At 43.2% G+C, this 19,190-nt stretch overlaps 1 protein-coding gene across 1 annotated transcript in view; it reads right to left on the bottom strand.

Annotated features, from left to right (window-relative positions):
- LOC117502386 (cilia- and flagella-associated protein 69-like) overlaps positions 1-19,190 on the bottom strand; it is a 39,131-nt gene that overhangs the window by 13,546 nt on the left and 6,395 nt on the right. Inside the window, 4 exon segments of the mRNA XM_034161415.1 lie at positions 6,223-6,360; positions 12,153-12,280; positions 12,282-12,343; positions 12,914-12,995. Of these exon segments, the coding sequence (XP_034017306.1) occupies positions 6,223-6,360; positions 12,153-12,280; positions 12,282-12,343; positions 12,914-12,995 (410 nt within the window).

Genomic DNA, 19,190 nt, shown 5'->3' with positions numbered 1-19,190 from the left:
CCCAGACGTCATCTCCACCTCATCGCCGAGATATCGTACTTCTATGGAGGTAACCTTCTCAGCCTGCAGATTCAGATAAGTGGTTACACAGACGCTGCACGAGTGTGTGTTAGAGGTGGAGGTGGCATTCCCACCGTTGTTGTTACGGGGTGTACACACACCCACACTTGACTGTCTTTGCTCTTCGCCAGCAGTACCAGATCCAACAGTCGGGGACGGTGATCACCTGGGAATTCGGGACTTGGCGGCTCCAGTATTCACCGGGTTCGGTGGCGGCGGAAATCGTGTGGTTCTGGCTCTTCTCAGGACAGACGTCTTCTATCCTCGAGCCTGCCCACACGTCACCTTTGTGGACTGACTGTTATCAGATTCTGAGATTGTCTGTATATTCGTTGTGCACCTTCACAACATTAAATTGTTACTTTTTGGCTCATCTATTGATCGTTCATTTGCGCCCCCTGTTGTGGGTCCATGTCACTACACTTTCCCCAACAGGATATCTCGGCCAGCGTCATGGAGGGGCGTCACCCATCTGTTGGACAGCCAATGGAAGAGCAGGGTGCACAGGCGTCTGCAGGAGGCGTGCTCGGTGAGTTGCAGCAAATCCTCACCGCCTTTACCGCTCGGCTGGATTTGATGTCCGAGCAAAACATCATCCTTAATCGCAGGATGGAGGCTCTCACCGCACAGGTGGAAGCGTGCGATCAGAGCGCTGCTGCGGCTCCTCTTCCTGCCGACCCGGTGCCGGATATCAACATTCCACTGGTCGTTCAACGAACCCCCCCACCATCCCCTGAAGCATACATAAGTCCCCCAGAGCCGTACGGGGGTTGTGTGGACACGTGCGCGGACTTTCTGATGCAGTGTTCGCTCGTCTTTGCACAATGACCCGTGATGTACACGTCTGACGCCAGCAAGGTGGCTTATGTTATTAACTTGCTTCGGGGTAAGGCACGCGCCTGGGCTACGGCGCTCTGGGAACAGAACTCACGGTTTTTATCAGCATACACTGGGTTTGTGAGGGAGTTCAGAACAGTGTTTGACCACCCTAACAGAGGAGAGACCACTTCAACAGTGCTGCTGTCAATGCGACAGGGGCGCCGGTGCGCAGCCGAATATGCAGTCGACGTCCGCATCGCGGCTGCGAGGTCCGGCTGGAATAACGTTGCGCTCCACGCCGCCTTCATAAACGGACTGTCAACGGTCCTGAAGGAGCATCTGGTAGCTAAGGAAGAACCGCGGGATTTACATGGGCTTATCGATCTCGTTATACGGTTAGACAATCGGTTGGAGGAACGCCGTCGGGAGTGAGGCGAAGGACGTGGCCAGCTACGCGCCGTCCCTCTCCCTTCCGGGTTCGAAAAGGTTCCGCCCTCCCCACGCTCCACAGCCGCAGCGCTCCGTGGGGCAACAGCTCCCCCTGCTGACGTTGCTAGGGAAACGCACAGGGCCAAAATGAGAACAGATGACAGAATGAGGAGGCTGGTCCGCGGGGAGTGTTTTCTCTGCAGCTCAAAAGAGCACATACAGAAAAACTGCCCCAAATGGCCACAACGACAACAACCGCCCTTAGAGACTGGGCTAAGGGGGGGTCATAACATTCACGTGGGACACACACATATTGCCACACGACTCCCAGTTACAATCCTGAGCGGGGATTTAACCCTTCAAGCCCCAGCACTGGTGGACACGGGGTCAGAAGGGAATCTGCTAGACAGCAGATGGGCAAGGGAGGTAGGGCTCCCTCTGGTGGCGCTTCCTTTGCCATTGCAGGTGCGGGCACTAGATGGCACCCTCCTCCCTTTAATCACACACAAGACACAACCAGTAACTCTGGTGGTGTCTGGAAACCATCGGAAGGAGATCGAGTTTTTTGTAACTCCTTCTACCGCCCGCGTGATTTTGGGCTTCCCATGGATGCTGAAACACAATCCCCGGATTGATTGGCCGTCTGGAGTAGTGGTTCAGTGGAGCGAAACCTGCCATCGGGTGTGTTTAGGATCCTCGGTTCCTCCCGGTTTACATGCTAAGGAGGAGGTCAAAGTCCTTCCCAATCTGACGGCAGTGCCGGTTGAGTACCACGATCTTGCTGACGTCTTCAGCAAGGATCTGGCACTCACCCTTCCCCCGCACCGTCCGTACGATTGTGCCATTGATTTGGTTCCGGGCGTTGAGTTCCCGTCCAGCAGGCTGTACAACCTCTCACGACCTGAGCGCGAATCAATGGAGACGTACATCCGGGACTCGTTAGCTGCCGGGCTGATCCGGAACTCCACCTCCCCGATGGGTGCAGGTTTCTTTTTTGTGGGCAAGAAAGATGGCGGACTTCGTCCATGCATTGATTACAGGGGGCTGAATGAGATTACGGTTCGCAACCGATACCCGTTGCCGTTGTTAGATTCTGTGTTCACCCCCCTGCATGGAGCCAAAATCTTTACTAAGCTGGATCTTAGGAATGCGTATCACCTGGTTCGGATCCGGAAGGGAGACGAATGGAAGACGGCATTTAACACCCCGTTAGGTCACTTTGAGTACCTGGTCATGCCGTTCGGCCTCACCAACGCCCCCGCGACGTTCCAAGCCTTGGTTAATGACGTCTTGCGGGACTTCCTGCACCGATTCGTCTTCGTATATCTGGACGATATTCTCATCTTTTCTCCGGATCCTGAGACCCATGTCCAGCATGTACGTCAGGTCCTGCAGCGGTTGTTAGAGAACCGACTGTTTGTGAAGGGCGAGAAGTGCGAGTTTCACCGCACGTCTTTGTCCTTCCTGGGGTTTATCATCTCCTCTAACTCCGTCGCCCCTGATCCGGCCAAGGTTGCGACGGTGAGAGATTGGCCCCAACCAACAAGCCGCAGGAAGCTGCAACAGTTCCTCGGCTTCGCTAATTTCTATAGGAGGTTCATTAAGGGCTACAGTCAGGTAGTTAGCCCCCTGACAGCCCTGACCTCTCCAAAAGTCCCCTTCACCTGGTCGGATCGGTGCGAAGCCGCGTTCAAGGAGTTGAAACGACGGTTCTCTACTGCGCCAGTTTTGGTGCAGCCCGACCCTAGCCGCCAGTTCGTGGTTGAAGTGGATGCCTCTGACTCAGGGATAGGAGCCGTGCTATCCCAGAGCGGAGAGACCGATAAGGTTCTTCACCCGTGTGCCTACTTTTCTCGCAGGTTGACCCCGGCTGAACGGAACTATGACGTCGGCAATCGAGAACTCCTTGCGGTGAAAGAGGCTCTTGAGGAGTGGAGACACCTGTTGGAGGGAGCGTCTGTGCCATTTGCGGTTTTCACTGACCATCGGAACCTGGAGTATATCAGGACCGCCAAGCGGCTGAACCCCAGGCAAGCCCGCTGGTCACTGTTCTTCGGGCGTTTTGACTTCCGGATCACCTATCGCCCCGGTACCAAGAACCAGAGGTCGGATGCCTTGTCCCGGGTACACGAAGAGGAGGTCAAAACTGCGCTGTCGGATCCACCGGAGCCCATCCTGCCTGAGTCCACTATCGTGGCCACCCTCACCTGGGACGTGGAGAAGATCGTCCGGGAGGCCCTGGCACGAAGCCCGGACCCGGGAACTGGACCAAAAGACAAACTATACGTCCCACCAGAGGCCAGGGCTGCGGTCTTAGACTTCTGTCACGGTTCCAAGCTCGCCTGTCATCCGGGGGTGCGAAGGACCGTGGCAGTTGTCCGGCAGCGCTTCTGGTGGGCGTCTACGGAGGCCGACGTCCGGGAGTACATCCAGGCCTGCACCACCTCTGCCAGGGGCAAGGCTGACCACAGGAAGTCCCAAGGTCTGCTCCAACCGCTTCCTGTGCCTCATCGCCCCTGGTCCCACATCGGCCTGGATTTTGTCACGGGTCTCCCACCGTCCCAGGGCAACACCACCATCCTCACGATAGTGGACCGATTCTCCAAGGCGGCCCGCTTCGTGGCCCTCCCGAAGCTCCCTACGGCCCAGGAGACAGCGGACCTCCTGGTCCACCACGTCGTCCGTCTGCATGGGATCCCTACTGACGTAGTCTCGGATCGTGGTCCCCAGTTTTCCTCTCACGTCTGGAGGAGTTTCTGCAGGGAACTGGGGGCCACCGTGAGCCTCTCGTCCGGGTACCATCCACAGACGAACGGACAGGCAGAGCGGGCCAACCAGGAGTTGGAACAGACCCTCCGCTGTGTGACATCCGCGCACCCGACGGCCTGGAGCAACCACCTGGCCTGGATCGAGTATGCGCATAACAGCCAGGTGTCTTCTGCTACCGGCCTCTCCCCATTTGAGGTGTGTTTGGGGTACCAGCCCCCATTATTTCCCGTGGTGGAGGGAGAGGTCGGTGTGCCCTCGGTCCGGGCCCACCTTCGGAGGTGCCGTCGGGTGTGGCGCACCGCCCGTTCTGCCTTGTTGGAGGCCCGGACGAGGGCCAAGACCCATGCAGACCGCCGGCGGTCCCCGGCCCCTGCATACCAGCCCGGGCAGGAGGTGTGGTTGTCGACGAAGGACATCCCGCTTCAGGTACAGTCACCGAAACTGATGGACAGGTTCATCGGACCCTTCCGCATCCTCAAGGTCCTTAGCCCTGCCGCAGTGAAGCTCCAGCTCCCAGCTTCACTGCGGATCCACCCGGTGTTCCACATCTCCAAAATCAAACCGCACCACACCTCACTCCTCTGTGCTCCCGGTCCGGCGCCGCCTCCTGCCCGGATCATTGACGGGGAGCCGGCTTGGACAGTGCGCCGGCTCCTGGACGTCCGTCGAATGGGCCGGGGGTTCCAATATCTGGTGGACTGGGAGGGGTATGGACCCGAAGAACGCTCCTGCGTGAAGAGGAGCTTCATCCTGGATCCGGCCCTCCTGGCCGATTTCTACTGTCGACACCCCAATAAGCCTGGTTGGGCGCCAGGAGGCGCCCGTTGAGGGGGGGGTCCTGTTGTGTGGGCCGCCAGAAGAGGAGGTACTGCTGGCCCACCACCAGAGGGCGCCCTGCCTGAAGTGCGGGCTTCAGGCACGAGAGGGCGCTGCCGCCACGGACACAGCCGGGAGTGACAGCTGTCACTCATTATTTCCTGACAGCTGTCACTCATTCATGCTTCATCATCTCACTCCATAAAACCCAGACGTCATCTCCACCTCATCGCCGAGATATCGTACTTCTATGGAGGTAACCTTCTCAGCCTGCAGATTCAGATAAGTGGTTACACAGACGCTGCACGAGTGTGTGTTAGAGGTGGAGGTGGCATTCCCACCGTTGTTACGGGGTGTACCCACACCCACACTTGACTGTCTTTGCTCTTCGCCAGCAGTACCAGATCCGACAGTCGGGGACGGTGATCACCTAGGAATTCGGAACTTGGCGGCTCCAGTATTCACCGGGTTCGGTGGCGGCGGAAATTGTGTGGTTCCGGCTCTTCTCAGGACAGACGTCTTCTATCCTCGAGCCTGCCCACACGTCACCTTTGTGGATTGACTCTTATCAGATTCTGAGATTGTCTGTATATTCGTTGTGCACCTTCACAACATTAAATTGTTACTTTTTGGCTCATCTATTGACCGTTCATTTGCGCCCCCTGTTGTGGGTCCGTGTCACTACACCTTCCCCAACACTCGTACATAATACAATTGTAAATATGTTAATATTACATGCATGACATAAGAAAGTGAAAACAATTATTTCCATTGTGGTTCATTTAAAAATGCAATCACAAAATAGAAGTAATCATACTACTACTAATAATAAAAAGAATGATAATATTAATGTGTGAATACGATAACAGCAACCTACACAATTTATAAATACATTAAGACAGTAAATGAACATCAAATAATTATGCAGATCAAGCCGGTAGTGTGTTACTGACTCTGCCATCCTACATACGAAGAATATCTCTGCTTCCTCTCTGTCTTTTCCACCAGCTTGTCTGCATAAGACACTCTTATTAGGCTTCTTAAAAGTCCTCCTCATTACTATTAATAGTTTTGGCACCTTAAGAGCCCTCTTAAGGTCTAAGGTGCTTTGCGGACAGCTTTCATCTTACCAAGGGAAAATTCTGAGAAATGTATAAGACTTCGAGGAATTCTAAGATTTTTCTACGAATAACGTCACTAGGAGCTATTTTTAACCTGCTTCGTGCATACGGGCCCAGGTATTTTAGGACCAGGTGGTTCTCAGTGGGACTTAATGGCATTTGAAATGAATTTTCTTCAAAAATATTTGAAAGTGAACTGTGTGTTTACCAAATTTGCAGAAGATGTAGTAAATCTTTGAGCGCAGGTTCTCTGACATTTCCAGCACTGCTGCACTGGGAACGTTGGCAGGCAAAGACAGGTGTGTGTCCTCCAGCTGGTGACGAGTGAGAGTGGGCCTGCTGGGATCTACAAGTCAAAAAAATTGATGTGGTGGACACAAAAATATAATAAGAGACTGACAGTGTTGCTTCAAAGCCAACTCCTCCTTTTGTCTGTATTATATTGATCCTGATTCTACAACCCCTGGCAAAAATTATGGAATCACCGGCCTCGGAGGATGTTCATTCAGTTGTTTAATTTTGTAGAAAAAAAAGCAGATCACAGACATGACACAAAACTAAAGTCATTTCAAATGGCAACTTTCTGGCTTTAAGAAACACTATAAGAAATCAAGAAAAAAGATTGTGGCAGTCAGTAATGGTTACTTTTGTAGACCAAGCGGAGGAAAAAAAATATGGAATCACTCAATTCTGAGGAAAAAATTATGGAATCACCCTGTAAATTTTCATCCCCAAAACTAACACCTGCATCATATCAGATCTGCTCGTTAGTCTGCATCTAAAAAGGAGTGAACACACCTTGGAGAGCTGTTGCACCAAGTGGACTGACATGAATCATGGCTCCAACACGAGATATGTCAATTGAAACAAAGGAGAGGATTATCAAACTCTTAAAAGAGAGTACATCATCATGCAATGCTGCAAAAGATGTTGGTTGTTCACAGTCAGCTGTGTCTAAACTCTGGACCAAATACAAACAACATGAGAAGGTTGTTAAAGGCAAACATACTGGTAGACCAAGGAAGACATCAAAGCGTCAAGACAGAAAACTTAAAGCAATGTGTCTCAAAAATCGAAAAATGCACAACAAAACAAATGAGGAACAAATGGGAGGAAACTGGAGCCAACGTCTGTGACCGAACTGTAAGAAACCGCCTAATGGAAATGGGATTTACATACAGAAATGCTAAACGAAAGCCATCATTAACACCTAAACAGAAAAAAAACAAGGTTACAATGGGCTAAGGAAAAGCAATCGTGGACTGTGGATGACTGGATGAAAGTCATATTCAGTGATGAATCTCGAATCTGCATTGGGCAAGGTGATGATGCTGGAACTTTTGTTTGGTGCCGTTCCAATGAGATTTATAAAGATGACTGCCTGAAGAGAACATGTAAATTTCCACAGTCATTGATGATATGGGGTTGCATGTCAGGTAAAGGCACTGGGGAGATGGCTGTCATTACATCATCAATAAATGCACAAGTTTACGTTGATATTTTGGACAATTGAAAGGATGTTTGGGGATGATGAAATCATTTTTCAAGATGATAATGCATCTTGCCATAGAGCAAAAACTGCGAAAACATTCCTTGCAAGAAGACACGTAGCGTCAATGTCATGGCACAGGGTCAATGTCAACGAGCAGATCTGATTTGATGCAGGTGTTAGTTTTGAGGATGAAAATTTACAGGGTGATTCCATAATTTTTTCCTCAGAACGACCGGGGCTGGCGGCGGCTGTGAACGAGGTTAGCAATGGGGAGGGTTGGGGTGCGGCTACCGGACCTGTGGTGGTGAAGGCTACTGGTGAGAATTGTTTTTGTAATCAATAGTGGCCATACTGAGCCACGACAGTCGGCATGGCACCACCCAGGAAAACAGATAAACTCGAGGAAGATATAGAGGAGATAAAGACCTCATTAAACCATATATCAAAAGACATGTCTAATCTAGACAAACTGATGGTGGAAATTAAAGAACTCCAAAATCTGGTTAAAGAGAAGGACAAGATCATTAAGAAACTTGAGCAACGTGTAGATGAACTTGAACAATTTACTAGAAAAGATGACGTTATAATATCTGGACTAGAAACAAGGCATCGGACATATGCAAGGGTGGTGGATTCTGGTGTAGCCAGTGGGGAGGATGCACCACCTGAAGAAAGACAATCATTGGAACAACAAGTTACAAACCTTTTATATCAAAAAGGTGTTGTCATCCATCAAGACACAATATCAGACTGTTATACTATTCCAACTAAAGATAGAAAAAATAAACTATCTAACATTGTTATACGATTTACAAGCAGAAAATATAAAAATGAGTTATTAAGACAGGCAAAGAATTTGAAAGGAACGAGTGTCTATATAAATGAGCATCTAACAAAAAAAAAATGCAGATATTGCTAGGGAAGCAAGACTACTAAGAAAACAGAAACATATTGTTGCTACATGGGTCTGGAATTGTAGGGTGTGGATTAGAGTGAAAGAAGGAACAAACGGTATACAAATCAAAAACATGGAGGACCTTACGAATACAGACCTGAATAGACAATCAAATATAACATCTGTTGGTAATTGGACCAACAAAAAATCAGATCAAACATGGAAACAGAGGATAAAATATATGACATAGACACTAATATTGATGAAAGTATATTTGACTTAAAAACGATTGGTTGTGAGTATTATACAGTAGAACAGCTGAATAGTGAAAAAATTGCAGAAGATACCCTGTCACTCATACATATAAACAGTTGAAGCTTGTATTGTAAAATGTCACAAATAAAAGATTATTTAAATCAGTTTAAAAATAGATTTAGTATTGTTGCAATCACTGAATCTTGGCTTAAAGATGATCTCATGGATGAAGTTCAAATGGAGGGATATGAGCTGTATTTTGTAAACAGAAGATATAAAAAAGGCGGTGGTATTGCTCTGTATACAAAAACAGATCTGATGTGTACAATTGTTGAAGAAATGACAATTATGAATGATGTCATAGAAATTGTAACAGTGGAACTTGTACATGAAACATCTAAGAATATTTTAATCAGTTGTGTATACAGAGCACCAGATTCTTGTGTTGTGAAATTTACAGATAAAATAATTGAATTATTCCATCAAATTAAAAACAAAACGCTTTTTATGTGTGGGGACTTTAATATTAACATAGAAAGCTCCAGCTGCCAAAGATTAAGTGATTTTGTGAATTCAATGTATAGTTTGGGGTTATTCCCCTTGATAACAAAACCAACCAGAATTACATCGCAAAGTGCAACGGTAATTGATAATATATTTACAAACAGAACAGATGAAATTATCAAGAATGGGATCTTCATGACAGATATTAGCGACCATTTACCAAATTTTTTCAATATTTAAATCTAAAAATAGGTACAACAAAAAAACTGATATAAACTTTAAAAGAGATAAGTCAGTAAAAGCCTTAGAGGCATTAAAATATGACCTTAAAAATCAAAACTGGGAAGAAGTTTATGTCAGTGATGTTAATGTAGCATTAACTCATTTATGAAAATATTGATGAAATCATACAATAAAAATTGTAAATTAATTGAAATTAGTAAGAAAAGAGTAAATAAACCATGGCTGACAAAGGGAATAAAAAATGCTTGTGCAAAGAAAAACTGTTTATACAGGTGCTTTTTAAAATTGCAAACAAAGGAATCAGAACATAAATACAAAAAATATAAAAATAAACTATTAACAATAATTAGGAAACAAAAAAAAGATTATTACAGTGAAAAACTAAATAAGAGTAAAGATAATATGAGGGTAACATGGGGAATTATAAAAAGTGTGATTGATAGTGATGGAACGAAAGAAACTATTCCAAATTACTTTGTTAAGGAAAATAAAGAGATATTGATATAAAAGAAGTTGCAAATGGGTTTAATGATTATTTTCAAATGTAGGGTCAAGTCTGGTGGGAAATAAACCAATAATAGAAGATAAATTATGTACATTGGTAAATATGGTCAATAGTATTTCCTGGACAATGTGGAAAAAGATGAAATAAGAAATATTGTAAAAAACTGTGTAAGCAAAAGATCAACTGACCATGAAGATTTAGACATGGTGACTGTAAAAAGTATAATAGAATTGTTATTGAAACCATTTACTTATATTTGTAATCTGTCTCTGTCAACTGGGGTTTTTCCAGATGAAATGAAAATTGCTAAGGTAGTCCCATTATATAAAAATGGAAACAAACATAATTTTTCTAATTACAGGCCAGTATCATTGCTTCCACAGTTTTCTAAAATTATGGAAAAAGTTTTTGTAACAAGATTGGATAAATTTATTGAGAAACATCATATTTTAAATAATGCTCAGTATGGATTCAGAACAAAACATTCGACAGCTATGGCAATTATGGAACTAATAGAGAAACTATCAACAACAATAGATAATAAGGATTATTTTGTAAGTATTTTTATTGACCTGAAAAAGGCTTTTGATGTTATAGACCACTCAAGATTGCTCCACAAGTTACAACAATATGGAATAAGAGGTGTTGCACATCAGTGGGTAAAAAGCTACTTAGAAAATAGAAAACAGTTTGTTCAGATAAATAATACCAAATCAGAATTGTGTAACATTATTTATGGAGTACCACAAGGATCGGTACTTGGACCCAAACTGTTTATTTTGTATATCAATGATTTTGTGAATGTATCCAATGTGCTTGGCAGCATTTTATTTGCTGACGATACAACGCTATTTTACTCTGGATCAGATATACAGGATGTAGCACAAGTGATAAATACAGAGTTGGAAAAAGTTAAACATTGGTTTGATATAAACAGATTGTCACTAAATATTAATAAGACAAATTTCATATTGTTTAATGATAGAGCAAAAAAAACAATGTGTCATTACAAATAGATGGAATGGATATACAAAGGGTAAAAGAAATGACATTTTTAGGAGTCATGATTGATGAAGATCTTACATGGAAGTCACACATAAATTACATAAAAGGAAAAATAGCGAAAGCCATTGCTGTTTTGCATAAAGTAAAATATTCATTAATAGTTATGGTTTATTAACATTGTACAATTCATTGATTGTCCCATATTTAACTTACTGTGTAGAAATCTGGGGATCAACATATACAACCTATATACAACCTTTATTTATTTTGCAGAAAAGAGCTTTAAAAGTGATTAGTAACAGTGGTTTTAGAGATCCATCTAATCCATTGTTTATTAAGTATAGGGTACTTAAATTTCATGATTTAGTCAATTTGAAAATATTACAAACGATGTACCAAGTTAATAAAAATACTTTACCAACAAACATTCAAAATATATTTGAAAAAAGAGTAAGTAGTTATAAATTGAAAGGAATAGAAGTCTTTAAAAAAACAAAATTTAGAACCAAAGTAAAGGAAAGGAGTATTGCAGTAAATGGTGTCAAATTATGGAACAATCTTAATAAAGAAATTAAAGAATTAAGGTCGCTTAAATTATTTAAAAAACATATTAAATTAGATGTATTAAGTAAGTATGAAACTATGAAGTAATTCAGTGGGCTGCAAGAAAGTCAAAAAAAAAAAAAAAAGTAACTTAATAATGTTTGGAGTGTCTTAAGTTTAAATGTAACCTATCAGTGATGTAATCTATTAATTAATGGTCATAATTATGAAATGGGTCAGTGGTATGTGACAAGTTAAAGAAATGCAATCTGTTAAATAATGTTGACTATGATGCTGTATACTGAAAGACTGTATTGTTAAAAGGGCAGAAATCATAAGACTTGTTCTTCTTTCTGCTCCTTTTCATTCTGGTATGTGGTGCTTTTGTTTTTTGCTTTTCTGTTTTTCTTTTAAATTAATGAAATAAAAAAAAAAATAATAAAAAAAGTAACCGTTACTGACTGCCATATTACTTTTTTTCTTGATTTCTTATAGTGTTTCTTAAAGCCAGAAAGTTTCCATTTGAAATGACTTAGGTTTTGTGTCATGTCTGTGATCTGCCTTTTTCTACAAATTTAAACAACTGAATGAACATCCTGCGAGGCTGGTGATTCCATAATTTTTACAGGGGTTGTATACACTGCAAAATATCTTCTGTCCAAAAAGCACCCACAGGGCTTTCACGTGCCCTCTGACCTGCGATCACGCCATGCTGGTGGCGGCTGACTCCCAATTCTGCCTCCTCCTCCCTCCACAGCTGCAGCAGCAGTCCTGGAGCCTTCTGACCGCTGATGCTCCTCCAGCTCAGGATGTCAGACACGCGCTGTGGTTGTCACCTATTCTAACACAGTGGCGAGGATGATGTTGTGCACACTTCTGGGGCTTGACTGAGAGAGAGAAAACCTCTTAGAGGAACTACTTTTGATGAGCAACAGCAAACAGTTTTACGCTGAAAACAGAGAACTATTGGACAAACTCTAAAAAGTGAAGAAATTGATAACACTCAAATTAAGTTCTTCAAAATTAACAAGTAACTTAGTTAATTTGTGTTATTGATTGAATCCATTTAATTAGATTTATGAGTGTAGGAGTGTATAAAGTTGGACGTACAGTACATCCTCTAAAAACCAAAACTAACATGATCCACTCTGTGCTCCATTAAGGTACAGCGAACTCTGCTGAATCTGCATTATTTTTGTTCTTTGTACTAAAAAGTGTTGAGTTGCTTTCATTTGAATACTGTAGAAAATATGAGTTAATTTCACCAGTATTTTTAATGCAGCTGCAATTGAAAGAAATGAGCAACGCTAACTTCAAATATTTAACTTACAATAATTTATTTTGAGTACATAAGCTTTAAAACATTTGATTGAATCAGTTACATAATTTATTTATTTGTTATTTATATACATTTTTTTTTCATTCTGTCAACTTGTTAAGCTTGTTAAGCTCCTTACGCTGAGAAGGTCAAGCAGAAGAAACACCCCCTCTTTAGCCAAAAAATAATCCTCTGTAGTGTAGCAGCCAGTGACACATGACCTGATGGACACAAGCACAAAGAGGAGTCAGACAGCGCTTCTCTGGGATTTTTATCAGCCACATTTACACAATTTCAACGTACTTTTTTCAATTGATTTTATTTTATTTTTTGTGTAGCGCCAAAATCACAACAGTGTAGCCTCAAAGTGCTTCAGATGAGTAAGGTCTAACCTTATCAACCCCTGAGCAAGAACACAGGTGACAGTGGTAAGGAAAAACTCCATGTGGTGATAATGAGGAATAAACCTCAAGCAGACCCGACTCAGAGGGGTGACCCACTGCTTAGGCCATTCTAACAGTTACAAGATTTTTACAAATTTTACAAGAATTTCTAAACAAAGAGAAGAAACAGAAAATAGAAATTAACAGGAGCAACAAAATAGTCCTTAAATGAAACTAAAGCAACAGTCCATCTTGGGTCTTTAATCTACGTGTGTCCATGTACAGCACTGGTCAGCAGTGAAGAAACACGACTTCCAATCATTGGTGCAACAGGCAGGGCATCCTAATATCGTCTGGCACCCTGAGGTACCTCAACAGAGAGGAAAAAAGCAGAATCACTCAGCCGGAAATAAACTACAACTGAGGTATTACTTCACCAGCAGTAAATTAACATGGAAGTAGACAGAATTACTAATGTGGTTGGCAGCAGCTAGCCCTGTGCTTCACTAACAGACCCAGAATTTAGATGTAGTGAGGCCGGGACCTTTTCCATTGCGAAACAATATCAATTAAATGAGAGAATTCACACTTCCATACTACACTGGTATGCTAGTCTGGACTTGAAAAATCTCTACGGAATCTGACTGTTTTATCTCTGTGGGGAGATCATTCCACAAAGCAGGTGTAGCATAAGAGAAGGCTCTGTGGCTTGCCAACTTTTTTTTTAGCCATAGGGACACAATGTAGTCCTGCGTCCTGAAAACACAGAGCGGTACGTAGGATGTAATTAGGTCAGCTAGGCAGGGAGGAACTAATCCATGAATAATTTTTTTTGTAACAGAACTTTAAATTGGACCTCACAGAGACAGGAAGCCAATGAAGGAGGTGAAAAACACCTTCTGTGTAACCACTTCGGCGGCCCTTGTGCGTGTTGATGCCTCACGTGGAGTTTGTGCGCTATAGATGACGTCATATTTCCATGGAGATCTGACACTTTTTTGACATATATGCTAGATTTTGAGCAGTTTGCTCATTGTTCCTCACTGTGTGCAGTGAGCAGGAGAGAGAGAGACAGAGAGAGAGAGAGAGAGTAGAAGGGAGAGAGAGAGAGAGGAGAGAGAGAGAGATGAGGAGAAGAGAGAGAGGAGAGAGAGAGAGAGAAAAATGATGGTAAATATTACATGGTTAATTTTTCACAGTTTGGATTTATCTTGTGTGGCTACACGTGCATTTTCACATCATTCACGGAAGCGTCAGCTAAATCTCCAGAAAAATGACATCACTGGACCATAGATTTAGAAAAAGTTAATTTCATCATAAAGTGTCGACAGACAGAGAAAACAAATAAAAAGTCAAGTGTAAAACTGCAGGAGACCTGACACCTGTAATGTTCCCATCACATCACATGTCTAAATCTTGGAAGAAATATGATCTCTGACCTCTACTGGTGGTTGGCTCTCACTGCGGTACTGTATCACTTCCTGTTCCGGAGCACAGCGGTGTTTTGCTGTATATGTTAGCTGTTTAATCTGCGCAGTTAGATTGATCTAGTTAACTAGATAATGATTTGTTTCACAGTGTAATCTTAACGTGCCTTAACTAAAGCACTCCCTCTGCTGAATCACCTCTAAATTATTTACACATTATTCACTTTGCGTGTTTTTCGGAATCCATTAGCTTAGCGCAGCTACTAGCTCTTAGCCGGTTTAGCATGGCGGCTTCTCCTGTCTCTCCCGCACTTTTCTGCTCTGGGTGTGAAATGTTTAGTTATTCGGCCTCCTTTAGCAGTAATGGTACTTGTAATAAGTGTAGCTTATTCGTAGCTTTGGAGGCCAGGCTGGGCGAATTGGAGACTCGGCTCCGCACCTTGGAAAATCCTACAGCTAGCCAGGCCCCTGTAGTCGGTGTGGACCAAGGTAGCTTAGCCGCCGTTAGTTCCCTCCCGGCAGATCCCGAGCAGCCAGGAAAGGAGGCCGACTGGGTGACTGTGAGGAGGAAGCGTAGCCCTTAACAGAAGCCCCGTGTACACCGCCAACCCGTTCACATCTCTAATCGTTTTTCCCCACTCGGCGACACCCGCTGAGGATCAAACTCTGGTTATTGGCGACTCTGTTTTGAGAAATGTGAAGTTAGCGACACCAGCAACCATAGTCAATTGTCTTCCGGGGGCCAGAGCAGGCGACATTGAAGGAAATTTGAAACTGCTGGCTAAGGCTAAGCGTAAATTTGGTAAGATTGTAATTCACGTCGGCAGTAATGACACCCGGTTACGCCAATCGGAGGTCACTAAAATTAATTTTGAATCGGTGTGTAACTTTGCAAAAACAATGTCGTACTCTGTAGTTTTCTCTGGGCCCCTCCCCAATCGGACTGGGAGTGACATGTTTAGCCGCATGTTCTCCTTGAATTGCTGTCTGTCTGAGTGGTGTCCAAAAAATGAGGTGGGCTTCATAGATAATTGGCAAAGCTTCTGGGGAAAACCTGGTCTTGTTAGGAGAGACGGCATCCATCCCACTTTGGATGGAGCAGCTCTCATTTCTAGAAATCTGGCCAATTTTCTTAAATCCTCCAAACAGTGACTATCCAGGGTTGGGACCAGGAAGCAGAGTTGTAGTCTTACACACCTCTCTGCAGCTTCTCTCCCCCTGCCATCCCCTCATTACCCCATCCCCGTAGAGACGGTGCCTGCTCCCAGACCACCAACAACCAGTAAAAATCTATTTAAGCATAAAAATTCAAAAAGAAAAAATAATATAGCACCTTCAACTGCACCAGACTAAAACAGTCAAATGTGGTCTATTAAACATTAGATCCCTCTCTTCTAAGTCCCTGTTAGTAAATGATATAATAATTGATCAACATATTGATTTATTCTGCCTTACAGAAACCTGGTTACAGCAGGATGAATATGTTAGTTTAAATGAGTCAACACCCCCGAGTCACACTAACTGCCAGAATGCTCGTAGCACGGGCCGAGGTGGAGGATTAGCAGCAATCTTCCACTCCAGCTTATTAATTAATCAAAAACCCAGACAGAGCTTTAATTCATTTGAAAGCTTGTCTCTTAGTCTTGTCCATTCAAATTGGAAGTCCCAAAAACCAGTTTTATTTGTTGTTATCTATCGTCCTCCTGGTGGTTACTGTGAGTTTCTCTGTAATTTTCGGACCTTTTGTCTGACTTAGTGCTTAGCTCAGATAAGATAATTATAGTGGGCGATTTTAACATCCACACAGATGCTGAGAATGACAGCCTCAACACTGCATTTAATCTATTGTTAGACTCGATTGGCTTTGCTCAAAATGTAAATGAGTCCACCCACCACTTTAATCATACCTTAGATCTTGTTCTGACTTATGGTATGGAAATTGAAGACTTAACAGTATTCCCTGAAAACTCCCTTGTGTCTGATCATTTCTTAATAACATTTACATTTACTCTGATGGACTACCCAGTAGTGGGGAATAAGTTTCATTACAGTAGAAGTCTTTCAGAAAGCGCTGTAACTAGGTTTAAGGATATGATTCCTTCTTTATGTTCTCCAATGCCATATACCAACACAGGGCAGAGTAGCTACCTAAACTCTGTGAGCGAGATAGATTATCTCGTCAATAGTTTTATATCCTCATTGAGGACAACTTTGGATGCTGTAGCTCCTCTGAAAAAGAGAGCCTTAAATCAGAAGTGCCTGACTCCGTGGTATAACTCACAAACTCGCAGCTTAAAGCAGATAACCTGTAAGTTGGAGAGGAAATGGCATCTCACTAATTTAGAAGATCTTCACTTAGCCTGGAAAAAGAGTCTGTTGCTCTATAAAAAAGCCCTCCGTAAAGCTAGGACATCTTACTACTCATCACTAATTGAAGAAAATAAGAACAGCACTGTAGCCAGACTGACAAAGAGTCAGAGCTCTATTGAGCCGAGTATTCCTTTAACTTTAACTAGTAATGACTTCATGACTTTCTTTGCTAATAAAATTTTAACTATTAGAGAAAAAATTACTCATAACCATCCCAAAGACATATCGTTCTATTTGGCTGCTTTCAGTGATGCCGGTATTTGGTTAGACTCTTTCTCTCCGATTGTTCTGTCTGAGTTATTTTCATTAGTTACTTCCTCCAAACCATCAACATGTCTATTAGACCCCATTCCTACCAGGCTGCTCAAGGAAGCCCTACCATTAATTAATGCTTCGATCTTAAATATGATCAATCTGTCTTTATTAGTTGGCTATGTACCACAGGCTTTTAAGGTGGCAGTAATTAAACCATTTCTTAAAAAGCCATCACTTGACCCAGCTATCTTAGCTAATTATAGGCCAATCTCCAACCTTCCTTTTCTCTCAAAAATTCTTGAAAGGGTAGTTGTAAAACAGCTAACTGATCATCTGCAGAGGAATGGTCTATTTGAAGAGTTTCAGTCAGGGTTTAGAATTCATCATAGTATAGAAACAGCATTAGTGAAGGTTACAAATGATCTTCTTATGGCCTCAGACAGTGGACTCATCTCTGTGCTTGTTCTGTTAGACCTCAGTGCTGCTTTTGATACTGTTGACCATAAAATTTTATTACAGAGATTAGAGCATGCCATAGGTATTAAAGGCACTGCGCTACGGTGGTTTTAATCATATTTATCTAATAGATTACAATTTGTTCATGTAAATGGGGAATCTTCTTCACAGACTAAGGTTAATTATGGAGTTCCACAAGGTTCTGTGCTAGGACCAATTTTATTCACTTTATACATGCTTCCCTTAGGCAGTATTATTAGACAGCATTGCTTAAATTTTCATTGTTACACAGATGATACTCAGCTTTATCTATCCATGAAGCCAGAGGGCACACACCAATTAGCTAAACTGCAGGATTGTCTTACAGACATAAAGACATGGATGACCTCTAATTTCCTGCTTTTAAACTCAGCTAAAACTGAAGTTATTGTACTTGGCTCCACAAATCTTAGAAACATGGTGTCTAACCAGATCCTTACTCTGGATGGCATTACCCTGACCTCTAGTAGTACTGTGAGAAATCTTGGATTCATTTTTGATCAGGATATGTCATTCAATGCGCATATTAAACAAATATGTAGGACTGCTTTTTTGCATTTGCGCAATATCTCTAAAATTAGAAAGGTCTTGTCTCAGAGTGATGCTGAAAAACTAATTCATGCATTTATTTCCTCTAGGCTGGACTATTGTAATTCATTATTATCAGGTTGTCCTAAAAGTTCCCTGAAAAGCCTTCAGTTAATTCAAAATGCTGCAGCTAGAGTACTGACAGGGACTAGAAGGAGAGAGCATATCTCACCCATATTGGCCTCTCTTCATTGGCTTCCTGTTAATTCTAGAATAGAATTTAAAATTCTTCTTTTATTTATAAGGTTTTTAATAATTACGTCCCATCTTATCTTAGGGACCTCATAGTACCATATCACCCCAATAGAGCGCTTCGCTCTCAGACTGCAGGCTTACTTGTAGTTCCTAGGGTTTGTAAGAGTAGAATGGGAGGCAGAGCCTTCAGCTTTCAGGCTCCTCTCCTCTGGAACAGCTCCCAATTCGGATCAGGGAGACAGACACCCTCTCTACTTTTAAGATTAGGCTTAAAATTTCCATTTTGCTAAAGCTTATAGTTAGGGCTGGATCAGGTGACCCTGAACCATCCTTAGTTATGCTGCTATAGACTTAGACTGCTGGGGGGGTTCCCATGATGCACTGAGTGTTTCTTCTCTTTTTGCTCTGTATGCACCACTCTGCATTTAATCATTAGTGATTGATCTCTGCCCCTCCACAGCATGTCTTTTTCCTGGTTCTCTCCCTCAGCCCCAACCAGTCCCAGCAGAAGACTGCCCCTCCCTGAGCCTGGTTCTGCTGGAGGTTTCTTCCTGTTACAAGGGAGTTTTTCCTTCCCACTGTCGCCAAGTGCTTGCTCACAGGGGGTCGTTTTGACAGTTGGGGTTTTTCTGTAATTATTGTATGGCTTTGCTTTGCAATACGAAGCGCCTTGGGGCAACTGTTTGTTGTGATTTGGCGCTAT

This window comes from Thalassophryne amazonica, chromosome 20, assembly GCF_902500255.1.
Source record: "Thalassophryne amazonica chromosome 20, fThaAma1.1, whole genome shotgun sequence".
In the NCBI taxonomy this organism is placed as follows: Eukaryota; Metazoa; Chordata; class Actinopteri; order Batrachoidiformes; family Batrachoididae; genus Thalassophryne; species Thalassophryne amazonica.
This window is presented reverse-complemented; position numbering and strand designations above follow the sequence as displayed.